Below are 24,696 nucleotides of genomic sequence, written 5' to 3'. Positions count from 1 at the left end.
ACAATGGGCATCATTGTAGCCGGTCTGTTGCCTCTGTACAGGCGTCATCAGCCACGACTGCAACGGGTAACCCCTATCGCCCAGGAACTTGCCCCTCAGCCGGGGCGGGGGGGAGGGGTCCCTCGAGCACGGTGGGAATGAACGATTGCACCAGGATAAACAAGTCATGCACACTGCCCGGGTAACGGACGCAGACGTGCAGGATCTTCATCTGGTGGTCACAGACCACCTGCACGTTCATGGATTAGGACCCCTACCTGTTCATGAACCCCGCCCTGTTATCCGCTGGTGGCCGCATGGCGACGTGCACCCCATCAATCACCCCCTGTACCATGGGTATTCTGGCCAGGGCAGCGAAGCCCACTGCCCGGGCATCCTGGTGGGCGAGGTCCACAGGGAACTGGATCTAGCGCTCCATGATGTCTTACAGGGCATCGGTCACTGCACGGATGCACCGGTACACAGATGCCTGGGAGATACCGGATAGGTCCCCACTCGGCGACTCAACGACCCCGTCACGTAGAGGTTCAGGGCTACCGTCACCTTGACGGCCACTGGGAGAGGGTGTCCTCCACCAGTCCCACGCGGTGCCAGGTGTACCATCAAGTGGCAGATATGGGGACGGTTTCCCGGCTCATCCGGAGTCTCCTCCTGCATGCCCTGTCCGGGAGGTCATCGAAGGACATGCGGTGCCGGTACACACGAGGCCTCATCGGGCACCTCCGGCACCGTGGCACCACCTCCTCCTCCCCCCTCTCCCCCTCCTCCTCATCCTCATCGGTATCCTCATCCTGTGTCTCACCCTCGTCGTTGTCCTCCTCCTCCTCCTCCTGTGCCTGTCGGGCAGGCGGCACTCCAGCCTGAGCGGCTGCCAACTGCCCCTCTGCAGCCCATCCCTCTGCTGCAGGTTCGCCACCCCTCTGAGCTCCTGCGCTGACACTGCCACAGGGCTGCATGCAAGACAGTGGTCCCAGCCACGATGGCTAGCATCGCTGGCTGGTGCCGAAACATTATGATCTGCAGTGGGTGTGGGATAGACACCAAGTTTAACCATGGCGCATGACCCCCTCCACAACCAGGTGCCATGGTCTACATGGCCGCCCTGGTTGGCAGCTTGCGCCGCAGCCACGCATGCCCCCCACTGCCGCCCGCCCCCTCGGTGCCCCGACTCCTGTTGCCCCTCCCTCCTGCTAGCGCCACCATTGAATGGCACTGCCCTCACCGGGGGCTGCCGTGGGTGCGGCCCTGGATCTACCCGCCTGTGGGTGCCGGCAGCTGTGAAGGCCGCCCCCTGGGGTGTCCGGCACCCGTCCGCATGGCTGAGAGGCTTGCGTTCAGCCAGCGCCCGGGGTCGGTGCCCATCAGCCTGGCCGAAGGAATGGCGTCCGCGGCTTGGGCATCGCCCGGCCATGACGGGCCGTTCCCGGCCGGCGGCGCTGTCCACCCCACGCCCCCATCCAAACCTGGGGGGCCTCACCCCCCCGCCCCCCCAGCCACGGCCGTACCTGTCCCGCTAGCCCTAGGTCCCCCCCACGCCGACCCCTACCTCCTGCTGCCGCATCGTCAGCCAGCATGACTGGCTGAAGATTTTTATAACCACATTAGAACCGCGCCGGCGTGACCTCGGGCAATATCGCCGGGAGCCCGGAGAATTGCTCATCGGATCACCTCAGGCGATTCTCCGGTCTGCGCGGCGCCTTTCGCGACCACGGCGTTTTTGTTCAGAGAATAGTGAAGCAGCGTCGGACCGGCGTCACGCGACTTTCCGTCGTGAACGGCGATTCTCCGACCTGGCGCGGGCTCAGAGAAATCCGCCCATGACATGTGTGCTCTGCCCTAAGACAGGTCCTTGGCCCATTGTCTGCTGATGCTTCATCCTGGGCCATTTTCATGGCAGTTTTTGTCACTGGCGCTTTCCCATTGCCTTCCATTCTCAGGGGCAAAGGGAGGCGGCAGATTGCAAGCCAGAATGAGAATTGAGTCCACTCTTGTTGACATTGTTTTGAACCACATGTTAACCACCCAACCAGCTGAGCCAACCAGTTCCATGATTGTGAAGTGCTTTGATATTTGACGAAAATGTGACAAGTTACTCTATATGTGCAAGTTTTTTTTTCTTTAAAAGCATTCCCTTTTTATTTCTTCACTGAAAGATGAATCCAAATGGTCAGTTCTTGTTGCAACAATCTATAATTTGCTTTGCTACTGAATGGCAGCATGATGACATAGCATTAGTACTGCCACCACACCGCGCCAGGGACCCGGGTTCGATTCTGGCCTTTGGTGACCCTGTGGAGTCTGCATGTTCGCCCCGTGTCTTCGTGTGTTTCCTCCGGGTGCTCCGGTTTCCTCCCACAGTCCAAAAATGTGCAGGTTAGGTGGATTGGTTCTGCTAAATTGCCCCTTAAGTGTCCAAAGATGTGCAAGATAGGTGGATTTGCCATGATTAATGTGCAGGGTTACAGGAATACGGCGGAGGAGTGGGCCTAGGTAGTGTTCTTTCGGAGGGTGGGTACAGACGCGATGGGCAAAAAGGCCTCCTTCTGCACTGTAAGGGTTCTATGGATTACAAGAATGCAATATTCTACACAAATAATGGCCAGATTCTACATTTAAAATAGTTTCCACTTGCTGATTAGATTGGACAAAACCAGTTTATACAATATAATTGGAAATATTTTAGTTTCATTCCCTGGTAAATCATTACCGACATCCCACACACTGTATATTGTAGAAAGGATTATACCTCAAGTGCAGACACATTGCATAGAACTTCTGCTTGAGTAAATATTTAATGATCTTGGTGTAATGCTGAGGGAATAACAGCACTTTTACCTCATGAAATATGCAAAACCTATCTAACTGCCAATGTCTGGAAGTACATAACATCCATCCGGCTTCCTCATGTGTCACTCTATGGATTCTTGTGTTTACCAACCCTCCCAATTGACTTCTGCACTGCTACCAACATAAGATTAACCAGCCGCTAAGTAACTACCTCAAGATAACCCCCAAAAAAGAGTCTTCACCCCAAAAATGTTTATTTTTTAACAATAAAGCTCAACACACCAGAAACGAAGTTTTAACCTATATTGTCCTATGCAGAACTTAAAAACAAATCTCACCACCTATCTTTACAAGGGTGCAGATAATGGCAGCGTGATAACTGTGATGAAATCAGAGTTGGCAACCCTATCTCAGTTTTGGGGGGCGGGGGGGGGGGGGGGGGGGAGAGGACTGAGGTCATGTATATGAAAGCTGACTGCTCAGATCCAGAGCAAAAGAAAATAAGCCCCATTTTATTGGTCCTTGGAGGCAGCAACATTGCGACACCAAAATAAAAGCCATTTGAAGCCTTACATTATTGCAGTCTGGACGCACTTGGGAACAGATGCGAACAAATATGCCATTCTTTTATGAAATTGCTGCCAATCTCAAACTTCATTATTTGTTAACTGCAGACAGATCTCGCAGCGGCTGCCAACAACGGAATTCAAAACAACTAACTGAATTAAGATGTAAAACAACAAGATTTAAGAATAGTCCAAGGCCTTATCTCATCCACACAATGAACAAATCCTAATAACTGTTAAGAGTTTGAACCCAGATAACATAAAGGCCCTAATCCGATCGTCGGTACTTTATATTCTATTCTTTCTACCATTTTTGTACTTTATATTTTGCTTGAATGGTTAATCATAAAGCTTGCCTCAATTTGGCGCTCGGCCATGACAGAAGTACATTTTTTAATAAATGAACTTTTGAATTGAAATTAAAATTCCAGCAGCCAACAATGACTTAAGTGTCTTGTTCAGCCCATGCTAGATGAATCTATCTTTACTTTGCCAATCTCAGGGAAAATAAAGTTGTGAAGTGCGATTTTCTAACTCCACTGGTTTAGAACTTGTTTAATGTAAATGTGATGGATTGAACAACAACAGCAAGGCTGTTTCAAGTTGGGGCTTTTCTTCAATGGAATAAGGAAGGTTAACGAAGGGAGGATATTAAGGTTTCAAAATGATGAAAGCTTTTGTAAGGGGCAATTGTGAGAGATTGGTTCCATTGGTTCCACCCGGGGCGGCACGGTGGCACAGCAGTTAGCACTGCTGCCTCACAGCGCCAGGGACCAGGATTCGATTCCAGTTTTGGGTGACTGTCTTTGTGCAGATTGCACATTCTCCCCGTGTCTATATGGGTTTCCTCCGGCTGCTCCAGCTTCCTACTACAGGCCAAAGATGTGCAGGTTAGGTAGATTGGCCATGTTAAATTGCCCTTAGTGTCTAGGTAAGGTAGGGTTATGAGGTTACAGGGATAGGGCGGCAGAGTGTGCCTAGGTAGGGAGCTCTTTCAGAGGGTTGTTGCAGATTCGATGGGCCGAATGGCCTCCTTCTGCACTATAGGAATTCTATGATTCTATGATTGGTTGATGAATCTGTTACAAAGGGCACAGTCTGAAGATTATCACAACAACAAAGGGGATTAAAAAGGATTGCATTGCCTTTGAAAAGGCACAGAGGTGACTAATACAGATAAGTCATGATGAATATAAATTCTGAAGAAAGGTGAAAGGCATTGGGCATTCTTTTGGGAAGGGAGAGAAATTTTCAAGGGGATTTAAGCATTCAAGATCATGAAAGAAATTGATAAGGGCTCCGAAGGAGAGTCACACGATTCAAAGTGTTAACTCTGTTTCTCTCTCCACAAAAGCTGCTATTGTTTGTTAAGCATTTTCTATTTTTATTTAAGGAATTGATAAAGCTGGTTCAAGCAAGTGTAGAGAAGAGTTCCATAGGTGAGAGCAGAAATGAAAATTGAGGAAGTTACTAATAAGAAAGGAAGTTGAGAGAAAGCTTTTGGTCTAAAAAGATAAGAGAATTGTCAAATAAATTACCAGAGGCTATTTCAGTACGCAGCATGAATGGCGAGCATAAGTTTTGGAGAACTGAGGAATTTAAGTTTATCATAAGGCAACAGATATGTAGATTGATTTTTAAAAATTACCGCTTTTCCTGTACCAAAAAGCTTTTGTTATTTGTAATATTTAAATCAACATAATTATTCAACATTTCTGTGAAGAAAACAACACAACTGGTTGGAACCAGCTTCCAAATATCTACTCTAATCCAATTATTTTAATCAGGTAAAAATAAAAGCAGGCACTTACCTCATACACATTGAACTGTGACTGTCCCCTGGAAAGTTCTCGGTAATTTGTGGTGAATTCCCCAATAAAATCATGGCTGCACATCAAAAACACAATGCGATGTCAAACTTTGGTCACACAGCAGAAACAGCTAATTAACCAATAAATGCAAACAAGTACCATTAATCATACTGAATAATGTGGCGTCGGCCGAGAACCAGGGACAAGAAATACTTCAGCCAGGTGAGTAAGAAAACTCGATTAGCTCCTTTCTATGTGTGAATAATTTAATGTTTGCATGGCAAAAGTTACATGATGTAAGGACTGGGTACTTCTATCGATTTGATAAAAGACAGCCTTATAGTGATTCTTCTTTAACAATTTGACTTTGTCGAACAAGAATATTTTGAGGAACACCTTCCAAAATCTTTTAATTAAATATCAAAAAAGAGTGAATTAAAAATGAGTAGCATTCTCAGACTACATAACATAATGACACCTCCCAACAATGGCAGAATGTTACATTCAAAACAATGCTCAATGCGAAACAAAAAAGGGATAATTCTGTCATATCAGAGCCGGAATTCTCCGGCGGTCGTGATTCACTGTTCCTGCCAGCAGCGCATCCCCGCCCGCGGGTTTCCTGGTGACGTGGGAAGGCTTCAATGGGAAATCCCATTGACAAGCGGCCAGGGTACAGAATCTCACTGCCAGTGAATGGCCCGCTGCCGAGAAACACATGTCTGGGGGACCGGAGAACCCAGTCCCAGAGTTTAATTATACACCAGTTTACAGCGATGTGTGTAATAAAGGTAATGAAAGAAGCTAGGTTTGAGGATAAAAGGGTCCGTTTGTGTGTTCAAGAGCTTTAATTTGCCAACGTGACACATTGAAGACTTGAAGCCATTTTGCAACAGATGGGGGGTCTATTCTGGAAAATTTACTACATGATTTATGAGCCGGTGTGTAAATTCTTGGGATTCAATCAACTTGTGAAGACCATTCTGCTGTTTTTATTTGATTGTCGGCAAAGTGCCATTATTGTGGTGATGAACTGCAGGACATTTTAAAGAAACCTGATTTTCACTCAAGCTATTTTGAATCTGAGAATCAACAGGTTTCGTGACTTGACCACATAAAGCACAAATGAGAATGCCAACTGCCAATGCCACTTTCCTTTCTGCATTTAAATGAGTAGCTGCAACTGAAAAAGGGTCAAATTAATTATTTCGAACTCGGAGCTCTGAAAGTATCCAGGCAACGGAAATAAGCTACTGTTTGGTACAGCTGACCACTTTGTACGTTCCATTAGATTTTGGATTATTTTGCTCACTCTTCAGTTCAAAGCATTTTGGTGCCACAATTTGGGACAAATGCAAATAGATAAATGAAGAGAGCGTCGGGGACTTTGGTGAACGACTGGTCCAATTCAACCAATTAAATGTAATGATAAAGTAACAGAGCCAATCGGAAAGAAGGAAATAGTAAATTAAAGTCAAGATACAGAAAGTGAAGTGAAGAAAAGAAGAGAAAAAAAGATCAGATTGAGAAGGAAAAAAAGATGCAACGGAAAAATAAGAAACAAGTCCTTAAACTTAGATCAGAAGTTTATAAAACATTGAGGAACAATTTCCTATGTGCAAGAATGAGACACCAGAGTTTCAACTGATCCCCTTTCTGGGTCTCCATGCCTGAGTGGCATTGTAAGAAATAAACATCTCGGGCGAAATTCTCCTACCCGCCCCGCCACATTTCTGCCCCGACCGGCCGGCGGGAGTCTCCGTAACACCGGCCAGTCAATGGGGTTTCTCATTGTGGGGCAGCCCCACGCCGTCGGGAAACCCCCGGGCGCCGGCAAAACGGAGACTCCCGCCGGCGGAGAATGACGCCCCTCATCAATAACAGTGTCTTTCTGGCATGAAATAGCAGACCTAACTTTCTGCAATGAGTTTAATTCATATTTACAGCACAATCCAGCAATTTCTTGAAACTCACATGTAGACTGCAGGTGAGATACTGTCTAATGGTGGGCCGGCGCAAACACACACCACGGGCAGGTTTTCCGGCTCCACCCAACGCCGGATTCATCCGGTCCCACTGAAAGTCTGTAGACTTTTGGCAGATCCGCTACATCCCCTGCCACAGTGAGGCCGGAAAATCCTGCCCTTTATCTTTCCCTTGCTGGAAAGGGGTGGATTTTACGCACACTAATAATAGTATGCATCTTTAACATGCCATTATTTTGCCAGCAAATTCTGTACCGATGTTCCACTTGTGACTTTAAAGTAACTCAGGTGGACCTGGGAAACATCTACAGGTTCAAAAATATGCATGAATTCATCAGATCATAAAAATACATAGAAACATACATAGAAAATGGAAGCAGGAGTAGACCCTTCAAGCCTGTTCTGCCATTCATTATGATCATGGCTGATCATCTAGTTCAATAACCTGATCTCGCCTTCCCCCTTGATCCCTTTTGCCCTGAGAGCTATATCTAATTCCTTCTTGAAATCACATAACGTTTTGACGTCAATTACTTTCTGTGATAGTGAATTCCACAGATTCACCACTCTCTGGGTGCAGAAATTTCTCCCCATCTCAGTCCTAAAAGCCCTTTACCTTCAAATTATGATCGCTAGTTCTGGACTCTCCCACCATCGGGAACACTCTTTCTGAATCTTACCAGTCCTGTTAGAATGTTCTAAGTTTCTAAGAGATCCCCTCTCACTCTTCTAAACTCCACTTAATATAATCATAACCGATTTAGTCTCTCCTCATATGACAGTCCCACCATCCCAGAAATCAGCCTGCTAAACCTTTGCTGCCCTCTTGCCATAGCATCAACATCACTCCTCAGATAAGAACACGAAAACTGCACACAATACTCTAGGTGTGGCCTCACCAACACCAACAATTGCAGTAAAACTTCCCTATTCTTCTACTCAAATCCTCTCACTATGAAGGCTAGCATACCATTTGCCTTCTTTACTGCCTGCTGTATCTGCACATTTATTTCCAGTGACTGATGCACGAGGACACCAAAGCCCTGCTGAGTATCCACCTCTCTCAATTTACATCCATTCAAATAATAATCTGCCTTCCTATTTTCGCTACCGAAGCGAATCACCTCACATTTATTTACATTATACTGCATCTGCCATGCATATGCCCACTCACTCAGCTTGTCCAAATCCCGCTGAAGCATCTCTGCATCCTCCTAAAAATTTGGACATAATACATTTAGTTCCATCATCCAAATCATTAATATATAATGTGAACAGTTGGGGTCCTAGCACAGATCCTTGCGGTACCCCACTAGTCATTGCCCTCGAATCGTAAGAAGACCCATTTATTCCAACTCTTTGCTTCCTGTCTGCTAAGCAGCTTGCTATCCATCTCAAGACATTATCCTCAATCCCATGCGCTTTAACTTTACATAGTAATCTGCTATGTGACGCCTTGTCAAAAGACTTTTGAAAGTCTAAATAAACCACATCCACCAGTTCTCCCTGGACAACTCCACTAGTTACATCTTCAAAGAATTCCAGCAGATTTGTCAAGCTTGATAGGTGCAGAAGTAGGCTATTTGGCCCCTCCGCCAACATTAATTACGAACATGGTTGATCTATCTGATTGTGGCCTGCTTATATACTGAGCAAAGAGAGTAACATTATGACCCAGATAACAGCATATTAGCGGAAGATTGTGTGAATGAATCATCTCCCACACATTTGTTAACCCAGTGTACTGCCATAATTCTATCTGACCACACAGATAAACTTCCCTCCCTGGTTAGTCCAGCAGTATTCTGGACTAGCCTTATGAAACAATCAATTGATTTTCTAGGTAAGAGGCACTGAGGGTGGATTTTATGCTTCCCCGCTGACAGATTTGAAGGCAGTGGGGTTTGTTAAATCCAAAGTCTGGCCTGCCTGCTGCCTCAGCTTCTGCCCCCACAATTACACCAGCGGTTGGTGTGGCTAAGTCCGTCATTGGCAAATGAAGTCCTTAAGTGGGCAATGAAGGGCATGAAAGGGCCTCAACCCATCAATCAGTCGCAAGAGAAGCCCATACCAAGCGGCCTGCTTGGTGTGTTTCCTTACATGGGCTGGCGGTGGGCACAAAATGGAGGCCCTCCTAAACAGGTCACTGGGAATATCGGAGGGTGCCCTCCCCAAGGTTTGATGACCCCCAGGTTCCCCTCCCCCACATGGCTTCTCAAAATCTAGCCCCTCACACCCTGTGCCACATTCGCTGGGTCTGTCAGTTGGCACCGGGCAAGGCTACCAAACATTGATCCGAACACTGGATCAACTTCAGTCTGTTCATTCAGCGAGTGCCAACTCCTATCACTGCATACATGTTCAGCTTATTTTCTCTCCCAGAAGATTTCAGCCATTCCTATACCGTTTAACCAAAAATATAATTCCCTTCTATGAGGGAGCACATCCTAACCTGATTAACTCTGTTGGTATATTCAACAGAGAGTTCTTCTTGGGTTTAAGTCATACTACACCCAAAGGCACAAAGATATAAAGCTGCCTGCAACTAATATCATATACCAGGGATTTGGCGCAATGTAATGTTCCCACCCACCCTGCATTCCATCGAGTTTATAGTGAACAAGCCCACTTTGGAACAACATGGAAACAGGCCCTTCGGCCCAACGTGTCCATGCCGCCCAGTATTTACCACTAAGCTCGTCGCAATTGATCGCTTTATACCCAACTTACCCGTATAACTGTCTAAATGCTTTTTAGAAGACAAAATTGTACCTGCCTCTACTACTGCCTCTGGCAGCTTGTTCCAGACACTCACCACCCTCTGTGTGAAACAATTGCGCCCTCTGGATTCTTTTGTATCTTTCCATTCTCACCATAAACCTATGCCCTCTAGTTTTAGACTCCCCTACCTTTGGACAAATATGTTCACTATCTACCTTACCTATGCTCCTCATTATTTTATAGACCTCTATAAGATCACCCCGAAGCCTTCTACGCTCCAGGGAAAAAAGTCCCAGTCTATCCAGCCTCTCCTTATAACTCAAACCATCAAGTCCCGGTAGAATCCTAGGAAATCTTTTCTGCACTCTTTTTAGTTTAATAATATCCTTTCTATAATAGGATGACCAGAGCTGTACACAGTATTCCAAGTGTGGCCTTACTAATGCCTTGTACAACTTCAATAAGACGTCCCAACTCTTGTATTCAATGTTCTGCCCAATGAAACCAAGCATGTCGAATGCCTTCTTCACCACCCTGTCCACCTGTGACTCCACTTTCAAGGAGCTATGAGTAGATCTCTTTGTTCTATAACACTCCCTAACACCTTCCAATTAACTAGCATGGTAGTACAGTGATTAGCACTGTTGCCTCATAGCGGCAGGGACCCGGGTTCGATTCCTGGCTTGGGTCACTGTCTGTGCTGAGACGGCCCGTTCTCCCCACGTCTGCGTGGTTTTCTCCAGGTACTCCAGTTTCCTCCCACAAGTCCCGAAAGACGTGCTTGTTAGGTGAATTGGACATTCTGAATTCTCCCTCTGTGTACCTGAACAGGTGCTGGAATGTGGCGACTAGGGGATTTTCACAGTAACTTCATTGCATGTTAATGTAAGACTACTTGTCACACTAATAAAGATTATTATTAACTGAGTAGGTCCTGCTCCCATTCGATCTACCAAAATGTATCACCTCACATTTATCTAAATTAAACTCCATCTGCCAGTCCTCGGCCCACTGGCCCAATTGGTCAAGATCCCGCTGACATCCTTCTTCACTGTCCATGATGCCACCGATCTTGGTGTCATTTGCAAACTTACTAACCATGCCTCCTTAATCATCTCTGAGCAATCCAGAGGATAAATTCCAAACCAGACTGGCAGTCCTTCCAAATAGCACAAGAGACATTTTGTTGCTCACATTCAGAGTTTTCATATAATATGGAGCTTTTGTTTAACAATAATCTTAGGCAATTTGACACTATTGTCTTCTTCCACCTCCTCTTTCACTTTAGTCACCAGTACAAAAATGGGCATATTCCATAGCTGGATAATATCAGCCGGTTTAGCTCAGTTGGCTGGATAGCTGGTTTGTGATGCAGAGTACGGCCAACAGAGTGGGTTCAATTCCTGTACTGGCTGAGGTTATTCATTAAGGTCCCGCCTTCTCAACTTTGCCCCTTGCCTGAGGTGTGGTGATCCTTAGGTTAAATCACTACCAGTCAGCTCTCTCCCTCAAAGGGAAAAGCAGCCGACGGTCATCTGGGAATTGGTGACTTTACTTATCAGCTATGCAAGACATGTTGGTAATGGGATGAAGTATGTAAAGGGTACAATTACCGAAGCAAGCGATGGGGAGATAATAAAAATCGAACATGTTACTAGTGCTGCAAAACGTGACTCACTTGTGCCCTGTTTTTCAGTGTTTCGATTACCATATCGCCTCCAAAATGAAACCTTTGTCATACATGCACACTTCTAGTGCTGGATGGGCCAGATACTGTTTTGGTGAGGACATTGATAGATGTGCATGATGTGTCCACCGGGAGTATGCAGAGTAGGCAAATCATTGAGCCAGTCAGGGTAGAAGACTGATTTGATGTCTGCACTGCCGCCCCAGCTACTGTTCTCTCTTAAGCATGCACTACTGAACATGCATTCATGCATTTAACAGCAAGAACCCCCCTGCTAGTACTATTTAAAAGCATCAATTACTTTCAGGTTAGTTGTTGAATGATTTCAGCTGGCACTTGCTGTCATTGTAGAAGTGTTCAGTGGTTTCCAGATTCATTTAAAACTGCTGAACTCTGCAGGGAATAGTGTGGCATGTACTGAAGGACTTTGTCCTGATTTCAGAAATTCTGTATAAGGCGCTCATCTCCAGTCCTGGATGCAGTAGTATACATGCTCTTTGGCCTAGAGTAAGGCAGGGAGATTGAGCAGAGGTCACACAGAGCAAGACAAGCTTCTAGTAGAGGGAGGAGGAGGAGAGAAAGTCTCTCAGTAAGAGGCCATATTTACCCAGAGTACACAGGGTGCCTGAAACTCAGCAACTAACAGTGTGTCGGACACTGTTGCTTCACAAAGAACACCTCACTCAAATTTTCTACCTGCTGCAGACACAGCATCATAGAGAGGGGTAAGCAGAATTATCAGTCGATGTCACGGTGGCCGTGGCTCAGAACTTTTATAGGTCCGGCTCCTTCCCATCTGCAGCAGGTAGTATTTGCAACATCGCCCTGTGTGGCATGCACTTTTCCTTCAGGGAGCTTATTAAGACTTTGGATTGAAGAGAATCGAATACGATTCATTCTCTTTTGCAAGAGACAAGGTCGAGTGAGCATGTGGCTTCATGAGGACTGCAGTCTTCCCATGACACAACAAGCCACGGACTGCATGGACATCACTTTGCGGATGTTACATATCGACTCCAAGTTGTACTGCAACCAAAAGTATTCCATTCCCTGAATGTCCAGCTCGTTGGAAATTATACACCGGCTGTCAGCACAATCCCCAGGATCCTGGCCGCAGTCACAATCCCGTTATTGTGCACCAATTCACTGTACCGTCTGCATTTGAGTCAAGATGACAACCTAGAGGGCTGCTACTGGGCGATAAGTGCTGTCCACCGAAGGCATGGCTCATGATTCCAGTGCACAACCCATGCACCCATAGGCAGCATACACATAACAAGAGCCTTACTGTCACAGAAAAGTGCACAATTAACATGCTTTCACTGCCCAGAGCACTCTTAAGCAGTGTCATGTGAGAGTACCTTTAAGAAATGGGTGTTTATAAATGGGGGTGTATAAATATCTGTGGTGAGAGTACCTTTAAGAAATGGGTGTTTACCACTGCAGTGATGTCAGAGAGTGGGTAGAGCAGGGCTGTCAGCTTTTTACTTTTGTTTTTGAGCAGGCTGCAGGGTGTGTTTTAGTTTTGTTTTCAGAGCTGGATAGCTGCAGTCACAGCCAGAAGGTGTATGAATCACTCTCTGTAATCTAAAGACTGTAAATCAATCCTTTGGTGATTTAAAACTAAGAACTGCTCGCAGTAGTGACTTTAACCTGATGTGCTTCTGTTTAAAGGTTTGTTAAGTCTTCTGGGTGTTAAAAGGACAGCTTACAGATTACTAGGTGTTGTATTCTTTGGGGGGTGTATTTGATTTACTGGTTGCTAAGATGTTCACTGTTTGTTTTAGAAAGGTTAACCTGAGTTCATGGAATAAACATTGTTTTGCTGTTTTAAAAAATACTTGTCCATTTCTGAAGTACCACACTTGTAGGGTGGGCCCTGTACTCCCCATACCACAATCTATTAAAAGTTGAGGGTCAGGTGAACTCCATGATACACTTTAGGGTTCTCTAAACCCTGGTCCATAACAGCAGACCGCAGTACTTAGCAGAGTTCGTATCAAGATTCATAATGGCCTGGTGCATACGATATAACCTTGCTATTATGAGAACACGGCCCTTGCTACCAGCTTCACAGTGAGAAGCTGAGGAGGAATAATGCAGGAGACCTGGATGACACTGAGTAACGTGTCGAATTGTAATAGCAGCAAGCATAAACCCAATTCCCCATTCACCAACAGTCGCACATCTTACCATCCCTCTGTCCACAATGTCCTCGTGGACACAATGCAAAATATAAAATCCACCATAAAATAAGCATTCTAAACCAAATTTATAACTCATACTACATCATACTGCATAGGTCATCTAATCATTCTTGAGTATTCCCTTCGTGTTCGCCTTTTGTGTGTCCTTGCCTGTACTGGCGCTCCTGCGCAATGCTATGCCAGTGGCTACAGTGTGGCTGATGAAAGGCTGCTACCTTTCAGTGGAGAAGGCTGCAGATGGCCTAAAGCCAGTAAATAAAATTTGGATTGGAATTCCTTTAAAGTACAGGCATTTACGTTGACAGCAAATATATGAGATAAAAGTAATCAGTAAAGCAATGTGGAAAACCAACTTACAACCTGTAAAGACAAAGGCACAATGATAACTACACGGATCATCTATGAACAGATTCAATGTACTTGGCTTGGAATATTTGAGAACACTGGACTTACAACGTTCCACTCACACTTACTTCAAAACAATCTTAATTGATTTTTCTGATTGAAAGCATGCAACTTTCTTCCCGCAGCCTGACTTGCTGGGTTGTATATGAAGTGTTTTTACGGTGCATTACCTCTTAGCAGCTTTGTAAAGCACTTTGTCCTCCTCAAAGAGGTGCTTATTTAATAAAGCAGACATCGTGGCAGAACCTTACCAATATTTGTCAAAGTGTCAGGCTCAGCCTGAAAACCGGCGTGTAGATCTCCAGCTGCACAGACCAGTTTTCTCTCTGGATCTTGATTCTCTTGAAGAAACAATAAATGAATGGACATGGTTGATGCCGTCACTCTGGCGGGGAGGAGCCTGATAAAGCCGACAGCTGGCTCCAGAGAGATTGACACCATCTTTAAAAGAGCGCCCTGATCAGAAATGAAACCTGACAGCCTCCAGCCCCCACCACAGAGGTGGGAGATCCTCCTCCCACCCCTGACAATCTGCAGGCATCCCCCACCACCACATAGAAGTATTGCCGGCGCCACCCCCACCCTCCGCCAGTGCCTGCTCCTCATTGCCCACTGTGCCTGCAAGATCCCCCCTCACAGCCTGCTCCCCCCACCTCCCCAGGCTCCCACAAGGGCCTGCCCCCGGGTACAGATTGACACTGGCACATTGTAACTACCTCTTGGCACAGACAGATTGGCACTGCCAGGTTTGCACAACCATGCTGGCACAGCCAACCTGGCCGTACCAAGTTGTGCCGGGGGGCATTGCCGCGGGCAGTCACGTTGGAAAGGTATTAATATTTGGCGGGGGTATCATGTGGCGGGAAGGCCAAATAATAATATTTAATTGCATTACAATCCATGAAAATGAGGTTCACGCCATTTATGGGTGTGAACAGCGTGACGTCGCCAGCGAGGGGCGGGGAAGATCGGGTAACGCGATCTCTCCACAGGCAATCTTGTTCCCTGAGTCTCTCTCCAGATTTTCTGCTCGCGTTGTCATTCTCTCTGTCAGGGTGTCAGCGACCCCGCACCTCTGAGCAAGCATAATGATTTATAAGGACTGTGTAAGCTCAATTGAATAGTCCCAATTTTGAGCTAAGTGGATTAAAATGTTACTTAAACAAAAACAGAAAAGAAGCTAGACAAAAATTAAATTTCCGTCACACTCATAATTTATGACTTTTTATGAAATATTTATCGGGACTTATTAGAATTCATATTGTGTAAATATTTCATGGGCATTTTATTTTTGCTAACATGAACATACTTTATGCTTGCTAACATGAATCTTTTTTTAAAGTTAGTTCCCCCTCCACCCCCACCCCGCTCCTTCTCAGATTTTCCATCACCATGACACCATCCCTGACAGGGGAAAGATGTTTGATGTGATTTCAAACATCCAGCAATGAGACTGTGGAAAAATGAAAGCTTACAATTGTCCCTTAATCCCTGTGAAAAAGCAGCTCGAGCTCCAATTAGTAATACATTTTCTCATTGTGAATGAAATCACTACTGCCACACTGGAGTGGAGGATATTAGAAGTTCAATACCTCATTGCATCATTTTCTTGAGTAACATTTTAAAATGATGCTGAATAGATCACCAATGTTACCGCATGTGGTTTCTAAATAGATTCCTGACTGACATTGTTTGTCACACCATCGGCAGCAAAATATACTGTAGATAGGAAGTGGGTCTCGCAGTTACTGTTTTCATCCCATTGATTTGCTTTTACACACCTTGGGGTACAATGTTTCTCCATCGGAAGCAAAACCTCAGGCCCAACACGTACCACCACATTCCTGGTAGTTTTCTCATGATTTTGGACTAGGTTGCAAAATAGGCACTCAAATTAAGTGATAATTAACTTATGCATATCAGGGTTCTACGATGTACACACAACCCCAACACAACTATAATATTGCAGTGCCCTGCACAAGCCCTGCCTATCAGCATGATGGCACGGTGGTTAGCACTGCTGCCTCACAGCCCCAGGGACCCGGGTTCAATTCCGGCCTTGGATGCCTGTGTGGAATTTATATGTTCTCCCCGTGTCTGCATGCGTTTCCTCTGGGTGCTCCCATTTCCTCCCACAGTCCAAACATGTGCAGGTTAGGTGGTTTGGCCATTCTAAATTGCCCATTGGTGTCCAAAGATGCACAGGTTAGGTGCGGCTACGGAGAAACGGCGGGGTCGTGGACCTGGATTGGATGCTCTTTCAGAGGGTCAGTGTAGACTTGATGGGCCGAATGGCCTCCTTCTGCACTGTCGGCATTCTATGGTTCTTTCAGCAGTCAATTTTTCGAGTGACCCTATTCATCTGATGGGCAAAGGCCATGAACCAACTAATGGATGAACTTTGCCAGAAAGTTTGCCAGTCACGTTGGTAAAGTATTAATATTTAGCGGGGGTATCATGTGGCGGGAAGGCGGGAAAACACTTGGAGTTTCAGCGGGAGCGGAGTGCGGAGGCTGCTGCTGGGTGAGTATTGAAGTTTAAAGTAACTTACCTTACAGGAGCATCTCTTGGAGTTTCAGCGGGAGCGGAGTGCGGGGGCTGCTGCTGGGTGAGTATTTAAGTAAACACTTACCTGGTCCCGTTTCTGTTCCTCTTTGCTGCTGTTGTATTGTTTTTTAATTTTATATTTTTTAAGGCGGGAACAGGAAGTTCGACCCGCGGACTTCTGGGAAGCGCGTGCAGGGGCTGCCGGTAGGTGAGTATTTAGGTTTAAAGTAACTTACCTTGCAGGGGCAATCACTTGGAGTTTCAGCGGGAGCGGAGTGCGGAGGCTGCTGCTGGGTGAGTATTGAAGTTTAAAGGAACTTACCTTACAGGAGCATCTCTTGGAGTTTGAGCGGGAGCGGAGTGCGGGGGCTGCTGCTGGGTGAGTATTTAAGTAAACACTTACCTGGTCCCGTTTCCGTTCCTCTTTGCTGCTGTTGTATTGTTTTTTAATTTTATATTTTTTAAGGCGGGAACAGGAAGTTTGACCCGCGGACTTCTGGGAAGTCCCTCACCAATAAATTCTGGTGGAGAGGAAACCCGAGACACTACACATGTAGTGTCTCCCACCCGCCCTCCTCCTCTAACCTAATAATAAAACCCATTGGTGTGAGGTAAGTACCGTATTGTGTGATTATTATTATCATTTTTTTTTTAAATTTAGTTGTTAGCCAGATCTTGGTAGAAAGTTAGAGGGATGGCAGGGAAGGGAGTGCAATGTTCCTCCTGCAGGATGTTTGAGGTGAGGGATGCCGTTAGTGTCCCTGCTGATTTTACCTGCAGGAAGTGCTGCCATCTCCAGCTCCTCCAAGACCGAGTTAGGGAACTGGAGCTGGAGCTGGAAGAACTTCGGATCATTCGGGAGGCAGAGGGGGTCATAGATAGCAGCTTCAGGGAATTAGTTACACCAAAGATTGAAGATATATGGGTAACTGTAAGAGGGACTGGGAAGAAGCAGTCAGTGCAGGGATCCCCTGCGGTCGTTCCCCTGAGAAACAAGTATACCGCTTTGGATACTTGTGGGGGGGGGGACTTACCAGGGGTAAGCCATGGGGTACGGGCCTCTGGCACGGAGTCTGTCCCTGTTGCTCAGAAGGGAAGGGGGGAGAGGAACAAAGCATTAGTAATTGGGGACTCGATAGTCAGGGGCACAGATAGGAGATTTTGTGGGAGCGTGAGAGACTCACGTTTGGTATGTTGCCTCCCAGGTGCAAGGGTACGTGATGTCTCGGATCGTGTTTTCCGGGTCCTTAAGGGGGAGGGGGAGCAGCCCCAAGTCGTGGTCCACATTGGCACTAACGACATAGGTAGGAAAGGGGACAAGGATGTCAGGCAGGCTTTCAGGGAGCTAGGATGGAAGCTCAGAACGAGAACAAACAGAGTTGTTATCTCTGGGTTGTTGCCCGTGCCACGTGATAATGAGATGAGGAATAGGGAGAGAGAACAATTAAACACGTGGCTACAGGGATGGTGCAGGCGGGAGGGATTCAGATTTCTGGATAACTGGGGCTCTTTCTGGGGAAGGTGGGACCTCTACAGACAGGATGGTCTACATCTGAACCTGAGGGGCACAAATATCCTGGGGGGGAGATTTGTTAGTGCTCTCTGGGGGGGTTTAAACTAATGCAGCAGGGGCATGGGAACCTGGATTGTAGTTTTAGGGTACGGGAGAATGAGAGTATAGAGGTCAGGAGCACAGATTTGACGTCGCAGGAGGGGGCCAGTGTGCAGGTAGGTGGTTTGAAGTGTGTCTACTTCAATGCCAGGAGTATACGAAATAAGGTAGGGGAACTGGCAGCATGGGTTGGTACCTGGGACTTCGATGTTGTGGCCATTTCGGAGACATGGATAGCGCAGGGACAGGAATGGATGTTGCTGGTTCCGGGGTTTAGGTGTTTTAGTAAGCTCAGAGAAGGAGGCAAAAGAGGGGGAGGTGTGGCGCTGCTAGTCAAGAGCAGTATTACGGTGGCGGAGAGGATGCTAGATGGGGACTCATCTTCCGAGGTAGTATGGGCTGAGGTTAGAAACAGGAAAGGAGAGGTCACCCTGTTGGGAGTTTTCTATAGGCCTCCAAATAGTTCTAGGGATGTAGAGGAAAGGATGGCGAGGATGATCCTGGATAAGAGCGAAAGTAACAGGGTAGTTATTATGGGAGACTTTAACTTTCCAAATATTGACTGGAAAAGACATAGTTCGAGTACATTCGATGGGTCGTTTTTTGTACAGTGTGTGCAGGAGGGTTTCTTGACACAATATGTTGACAGGCCAACAAGAGGCGAGGCCACGTTGGATTTTGGTTTTGGGTAATGAACCTGGCCAGGTGTTGGATTTGGAGGTAGGAGAGCACTTTGGGGACAGTGACCACAATTCGGTGACGTTTACACTAGTGATGGAAAGGGATAAGTATACACCGCAGGGCAAGAGTTATAGCTGGGGGGAGGGCAATTATGATGCCATTAGACGTGACTTGGGGGGGATAGGTTGGAGAAGTAGACTGCAAGTGTTGGGCACACTGGATAAGTGGAGCTTGTTCAAGGATCAGCTACTGCGTGTTCTTGATAAGTACGTACCGGTCAGGCAGGGAGGAAGGCTTAGAGCGAGGGAACCGTGGTTTACCAAAGAAGTGGAATCTCTTGTTAAGAGGAAGAAGAAGGCCTATGTGAAGATGAGGTGTGAAGTTTCAGTTGGGGCGACGGATAGTTACAAGGTAGCGAGGAAGGATCTAAAGAGAGAGCTAAGACGAGCAAGGAGGGGACATGAGAAGTATTTGGCAGGTAGGATCAAGGAAAACCCAAAAGCTTTCTATAGGTATGTCAGGAATAAGTGAATGACTAGGGTAAGAGAAGGACCAGTCAAGGACAGGGATGGGAAGTTGTGTGTGGAGTCTGAAGAGGTAGGCGAGATACTAAATGAATATTTTTCGTCAGTATTTACTCAGGAAAAAGATAATGTTGTGGAGGAGAATGCTGAGACCCAGGCTATTAGAATAGATGGCATTGAGGTACGTAGGGAAGAGGTGTTGGCAATTCTGGACAGGCTGAAAATAGGTAAGTCCCCGGGGCCTGATGGGATTTATCCTAGGATTCTCTGGGAGGCCAGGGAAGAGATTGCTGGACCTTTGGCTTTGATTTTTATGTCATCATTGGCTACAGGAATAGTGCCAGAGGACTGGAGGATAGCAAATGTGGTCCCGTTGTTCAAAAAGGGGAGCAGAGACAACCCCGGCAACTATAGACCGGTGAGCCTCACGTCTGTAGTGGGTAAAGTCTTGGAGGGGATTATAAGAGACAAGATTTATAATCATCTAGATAGGAATAATATGATCAGGGATAGTCAGCATGGCTTTGTAAAGGGTAGGCTATTGCAGAAAATACGGAGGCTGGGGATTGAGGGTGATTTAGAGATATGGATCAGAAATTGGCTAGCTGAAAGAAGACAGAGGGTGGTGGTTGATGGGAAATGTTCAGAATGGAGTTCAGTTACAAGTGGCATACCACAAGGATCTGTTCTGGGGCCGTTGCTGTTTGTCATTTTTATCAATGACCTAGAGGAAGGCACAGAAGGGTGGGTGAGTAAATTTGCAGACGACACTAAAGTCGGTGGTGTTGTCGACAGTGAGGAAGGATGTAGCAGGTTACAGAGGGACATAGATAAGCTGCAGAGCTGGGCTGAGAGGTGGCAAATGGAGTTTAATGTAGAGAAGTGTGAGGTGATTCACTTTGGAAGGAATAACAGGAATGCGGAATATTTGGCTAATGGTAAAGTTCTTGAAAGTGTGGATGAGCAGAGGGATCTAGGTGTCCATGTACATAGATCCCTGAAAGTTGCCACCCAGGTTCATAGGGTTGTGAAGAAGGCCTATGGAGAGTTGGTCTTTATTGGTAGAGGGATTGAGTTCCGGAGTCAGGAGGTCATGTTGCAGCTGTACAAAACTCTGGTACGGCCGCATTTGGAGTATTGCGTACAGTTCTGGTCACCGCATTATAGGAAGGACGTGGAGGCTTTGGAGCAGGTGCAGAGGAGATTTACCAGGATGTTGCCTGGTATGGAGGGAAAATCTTATGAGGAAAGGCTGATGGACTTGAGGTTGTTTTCGTTGGAGAGAAGAAGGTTAAGAGGAGACTTAATAGAGGCATACAAAATGATCAGGGGGTTAGATAGGGTGGACAGTGAGAGCCTTCTCCCGCGGATGGAAATGGCTGGCACGAGGGGACATAGCTTTAAACTGAGGGGTAATAGATATAGGACAGAGGTCAGAGGTAGGTTCTTTATGCAAAGAGTGGTGAGGCCGTGGAATGCCCTACCGGCAACAGTAGTGAACTCGCCAACATTGAGGGCATTTAGAAGTTTATTGGATAAGCATATGGATGATAATGGCATAGTGTAGGTTAGATGGCTTTTGTTTCGGTGCAACATCGTGGGCCGAAGGGCCTGTACTGCTCTGTATCGTTCTATGTTCTATGTTCTAAAGCACAGATATTTTCATAGCTTGAGTCCAATTATTGATGGGTTAATGTCCCAAATGGAGGCACTATGAGACAGGCTGGTGTATGCAGGGCTGTGCAGGGCAGAAGTCCTGCAGCAACTCCAGAACTGAACTGTTATCCCTTAACTGGGAAGACAAGGCAATTGCTGTGGGAACACTGGAGCTTGGAAATGTAAATGTACATGAGTAATCAAGAAGGATTGTTTTTTTCGAGGGATGTGGGCGTCATTGGCCAGGCCAGCATTTATTGCCCATCCCTAAATGCCCCTGAGAAGGTGGTGGTGAGCTTCTTGAACCACTGCACTCCAGTTGGTGTGTAGCCATCTGGGACGGCCACGGCCCGATTACAAAATGGACACTTTGTAAAGAATGCAGGGAAAATTGGACAATACCGAAAAAGCAAGCAGGTGCAAGGTCTGTCTGTTGATTAGATCTGTAGCTCTCAGACAAGACCGATACTGCAGAACCATCTACATACTAATGAGCCATCCCCGGGAACAAAGAGGCAACATTTAGGTAAACAATGCGAAGGCAAACACACCGGCCGGCCAGAGGAGACTAAAACAAAACAGACCAATGGCCACCTAGGATACACCCAGCAATCAGGGAACCCACCCCTCTATTGGAGGAAAATCGATGAAACGATTGGGAAATGGCCCAATTAATTGGGGCCAAGTTCAAGGCCCGCCCAAAAGCGCACAAAGCCCTTTTGGGTATAAAAAGGATTCCCCAAGAGAGAATCGCTGTCTTGGCCTTGGCTCTCAGCGAGGAGAGACCTGCCAGCACCTGCCAAAGCTACGCCAGACCAAGTAAGTTCCAAGTCAACGCACGCTACGAAATAGACGCTCCTAGTTGCTATCCTGTAAACAGCTCAACCCAGCAGCCGCAGAACCGAGCAACGGCCATTGTTCCTCTGACTGAGTGGGCACCCGAAGCTTTATTTTTAGTAATAGTGATAGTTTAGGTTGTAGAGTCTTATGCATGAGTATATTTGACTGTGTGTAAATAAATGAGCATTGCGTTTGAACTTACTAACTGGTGTATCGAGTTTTTGATCAGTATTCGGCTTTGAACCTTGTGGTGGTATCGAAAGATACCTGGCGACTCTTGAGCAAATGTAATTAAACAGAGCCAAATTAAGAGACAACAGCAAGTTAGCAACATTTACTGGTGACTCTGGTGGGATTCGACTTAGAAGTGGCCTAACCACTCCGAGAGAACCCAAATTTGAATTGGGAATCCAATTGGAAACAGAAAAACCACAAGTGTAAGAACAATACTGATCAAACCTCCGAGATTCGAAAGTGTGTTAATGCCTGCGTACTAACAGGGGTATAAGGTAAACCTGAGAGATTTTGTTGCGTAAAACTGTCGAGAGTTTTGTAGGCCGGAGATTTACGTAAGCCGTACCCGTGTTTACATCACCACTTTATCAAATGTTCCAAATTCAGTAGAGAACCTAGATAGAGAAAATGGCAATGAAGGCAATGGAACGCCTTATGAACTCCCAGGAATTCGAGGTCGCAGCGACCAGTAGAGTAGGACAGTGTGCAGTTTGGGAAGATGAGATCAGGAAATATCTCAAAGGGAAAGGATGGCCCCTTTGGAGTGAATTCTGCGCCAATGACGAAACAGGTCCCGGGAGTATAGGACATACTTGGTGGGAGAACCTGTCAGAGATCCACAAGAAGAGCTATGGGAACGCTCTCAAACCGATGGCAATCGTGTCCTGTTTGGCACAATTGCGAGGCACAGAGGAGGTCGTTAGGACGCTCCGTAGAGAGATAGAGGAGAGAGACAGAAGTAGTGAGGTAGGCGTAAGCGAAGTAGAGAAGGAGAACAGAGATTTGAGAGAGGAGTTAGCAGCAAGGGACAGAGAGGTGGATGATGTCAAGTGGGCACACCAGTCTTGTCTTGCGCATTTGAGTAGTTTCCAAACGCAATACGATAAGGCCTACCAGGACACGCAATGTGCGGTCTTGGTAAGACAAGAGACCGAGCAACAAGTTGAGAAATTGCAGAAACAGTGCAATGATTTGAAAGCAGCCCTATGAGCACTCCATACTTCCACGACGGAACAAAGGCAGAGCTCCGTAGACCACGCAAAGGGCCGGAAGCAAATTGCAGAATTGCAATCTCTGCTTTCTGTTCAAAATGGGTTACAAAGCACATTCGGATCCCCAGTTAGATCAGGAAAACGGCCCCGATTGGCAGGAATTGAATGAGACTGCCCATAGATACGTACATGGGACATGTACGCAGGAAAAACCCCAGAAAAGGAAAGAGCCCCAACCCCCAACTGAACAGGCAGAACACACCCCCATGAACCCTGTAACCACACACCTCAGGGCCGCAGCAGAAGGAGACGCAGATTTCCTTTATACAACCCTGTTAACCGTGACCCAATTACGGGACGCGTGTGGAAAAATTACACCGTTCCTTCCCATATCAGACCCCCACCAATTTTTTGCGAAAGTCAAACAGCAGGCTACCATGTACGGCCTGGACGAAAAGGAGCAAGTGAAGCTCACAGTATTAAGCCTCGACCCTTCAGTCGTGGCAGCCCTTCCCGACCCACAGAATGTAGGAGGAGGCACACTCCAAGAGATGCACACAGCGATCCTTGATGCGATCGGCTATAACAGAGGAGACCCCGTAGAAGGCCTAAACAAGTGTAGGCAAAAGAAAACAGAGCACTCTACAACGTTTTCTGGACGCTTGTGGATACACTTCACAGCAGGTTTCGGAGAGTTAGCCCCCGCCCATTTGTCCCCAGATAATATGGCCATTATCGAATCCTAGTCTCTCACGCAACAGACGCAGGGCAGAAAGCTTGCGCAAATTATGACCCCCTCAGACGAGTCCCACAATGAAAAGGTTGTCCCGCGATTGGGAGCAATCAGTCCAAAGCAAAACCGCATTTATAAAACCCGATGAAGAGCAGGCAGATATGAATCCCGTTAAAGCGCACCAGAACCCCGCATGGGTAAATGAGGGCAGGAACAGCCCACCCCAGCCCAAAGCTCAAGGATGTTACAAATGTGGACAGTTAGGACACTTTGCACGAGAGTGCAACGCGCCCCAAAAGCAGCAGAGAAACCAACAGACAGGCACCCTAAACAGGAATAGGGCAAAGCCGATCCATAGCGTTAGCGCCCGTTCAGAGAATGCAGACATGAATGGCACTGACTGATGGTGTTCGGGCTCCCCAAACTGAGTCTGCGACACCCTTTGGGACAAGTCCCGTAGACCGGTAGTAGCAGGCAAAGTCCGGGGACACCCCGTAGAATTTCTTTGGGACACAGGAGGGTCCCGCACCACACTCAATTCCTCCACGACGTTTCAATGAGACACGTGGCCCACAACAGACACTATCACACTCAGCGGTTTTGCAGGTCATTTACAATAGGGACACATCACAGCCCCTGTAGCGATACAAATAGGTAACATTACAACTAAGCACCCCATAGTTTTGGATGATCTGCCCCAGACAGCAG

At 46.7% G+C, this 24,696-nt stretch overlaps 1 protein-coding gene across 2 annotated transcripts in view; it reads right to left on the bottom strand.

The window, feature by feature from the left end:
* The window catches only part of LOC140388059 (copine-8), a 544,832-nt gene that overhangs the window by 170,270 nt on the left and 349,866 nt on the right, over nt 1-24,696 (bottom strand). For both annotated transcript variants that reach the window (XR_011934073.1, XM_072471659.1), the window contains exon 11: nt 5,165-5,240. Coding sequence is in view for 1 of the 2 variants with exons in the window: in XM_072471659.1 (XP_072327760.1) it covers nt 5,165-5,240 (76 nt within the window). In the remaining variant the exon portion in view is untranslated. The remainder of the gene's footprint in view (nt 1-5,164; nt 5,241-24,696) is intronic.

The sequence above is a fragment of the Scyliorhinus torazame genome, chromosome 13 (genome assembly GCF_047496885.1).
Source record: "Scyliorhinus torazame isolate Kashiwa2021f chromosome 13, sScyTor2.1, whole genome shotgun sequence".
Taxonomy (NCBI): Eukaryota; Metazoa; Chordata; class Chondrichthyes; order Carcharhiniformes; family Scyliorhinidae; genus Scyliorhinus; species Scyliorhinus torazame.
Note: the sequence above shows the minus strand (reverse complement) of the source record. Positions and strands in the feature narration are given on the sequence as shown.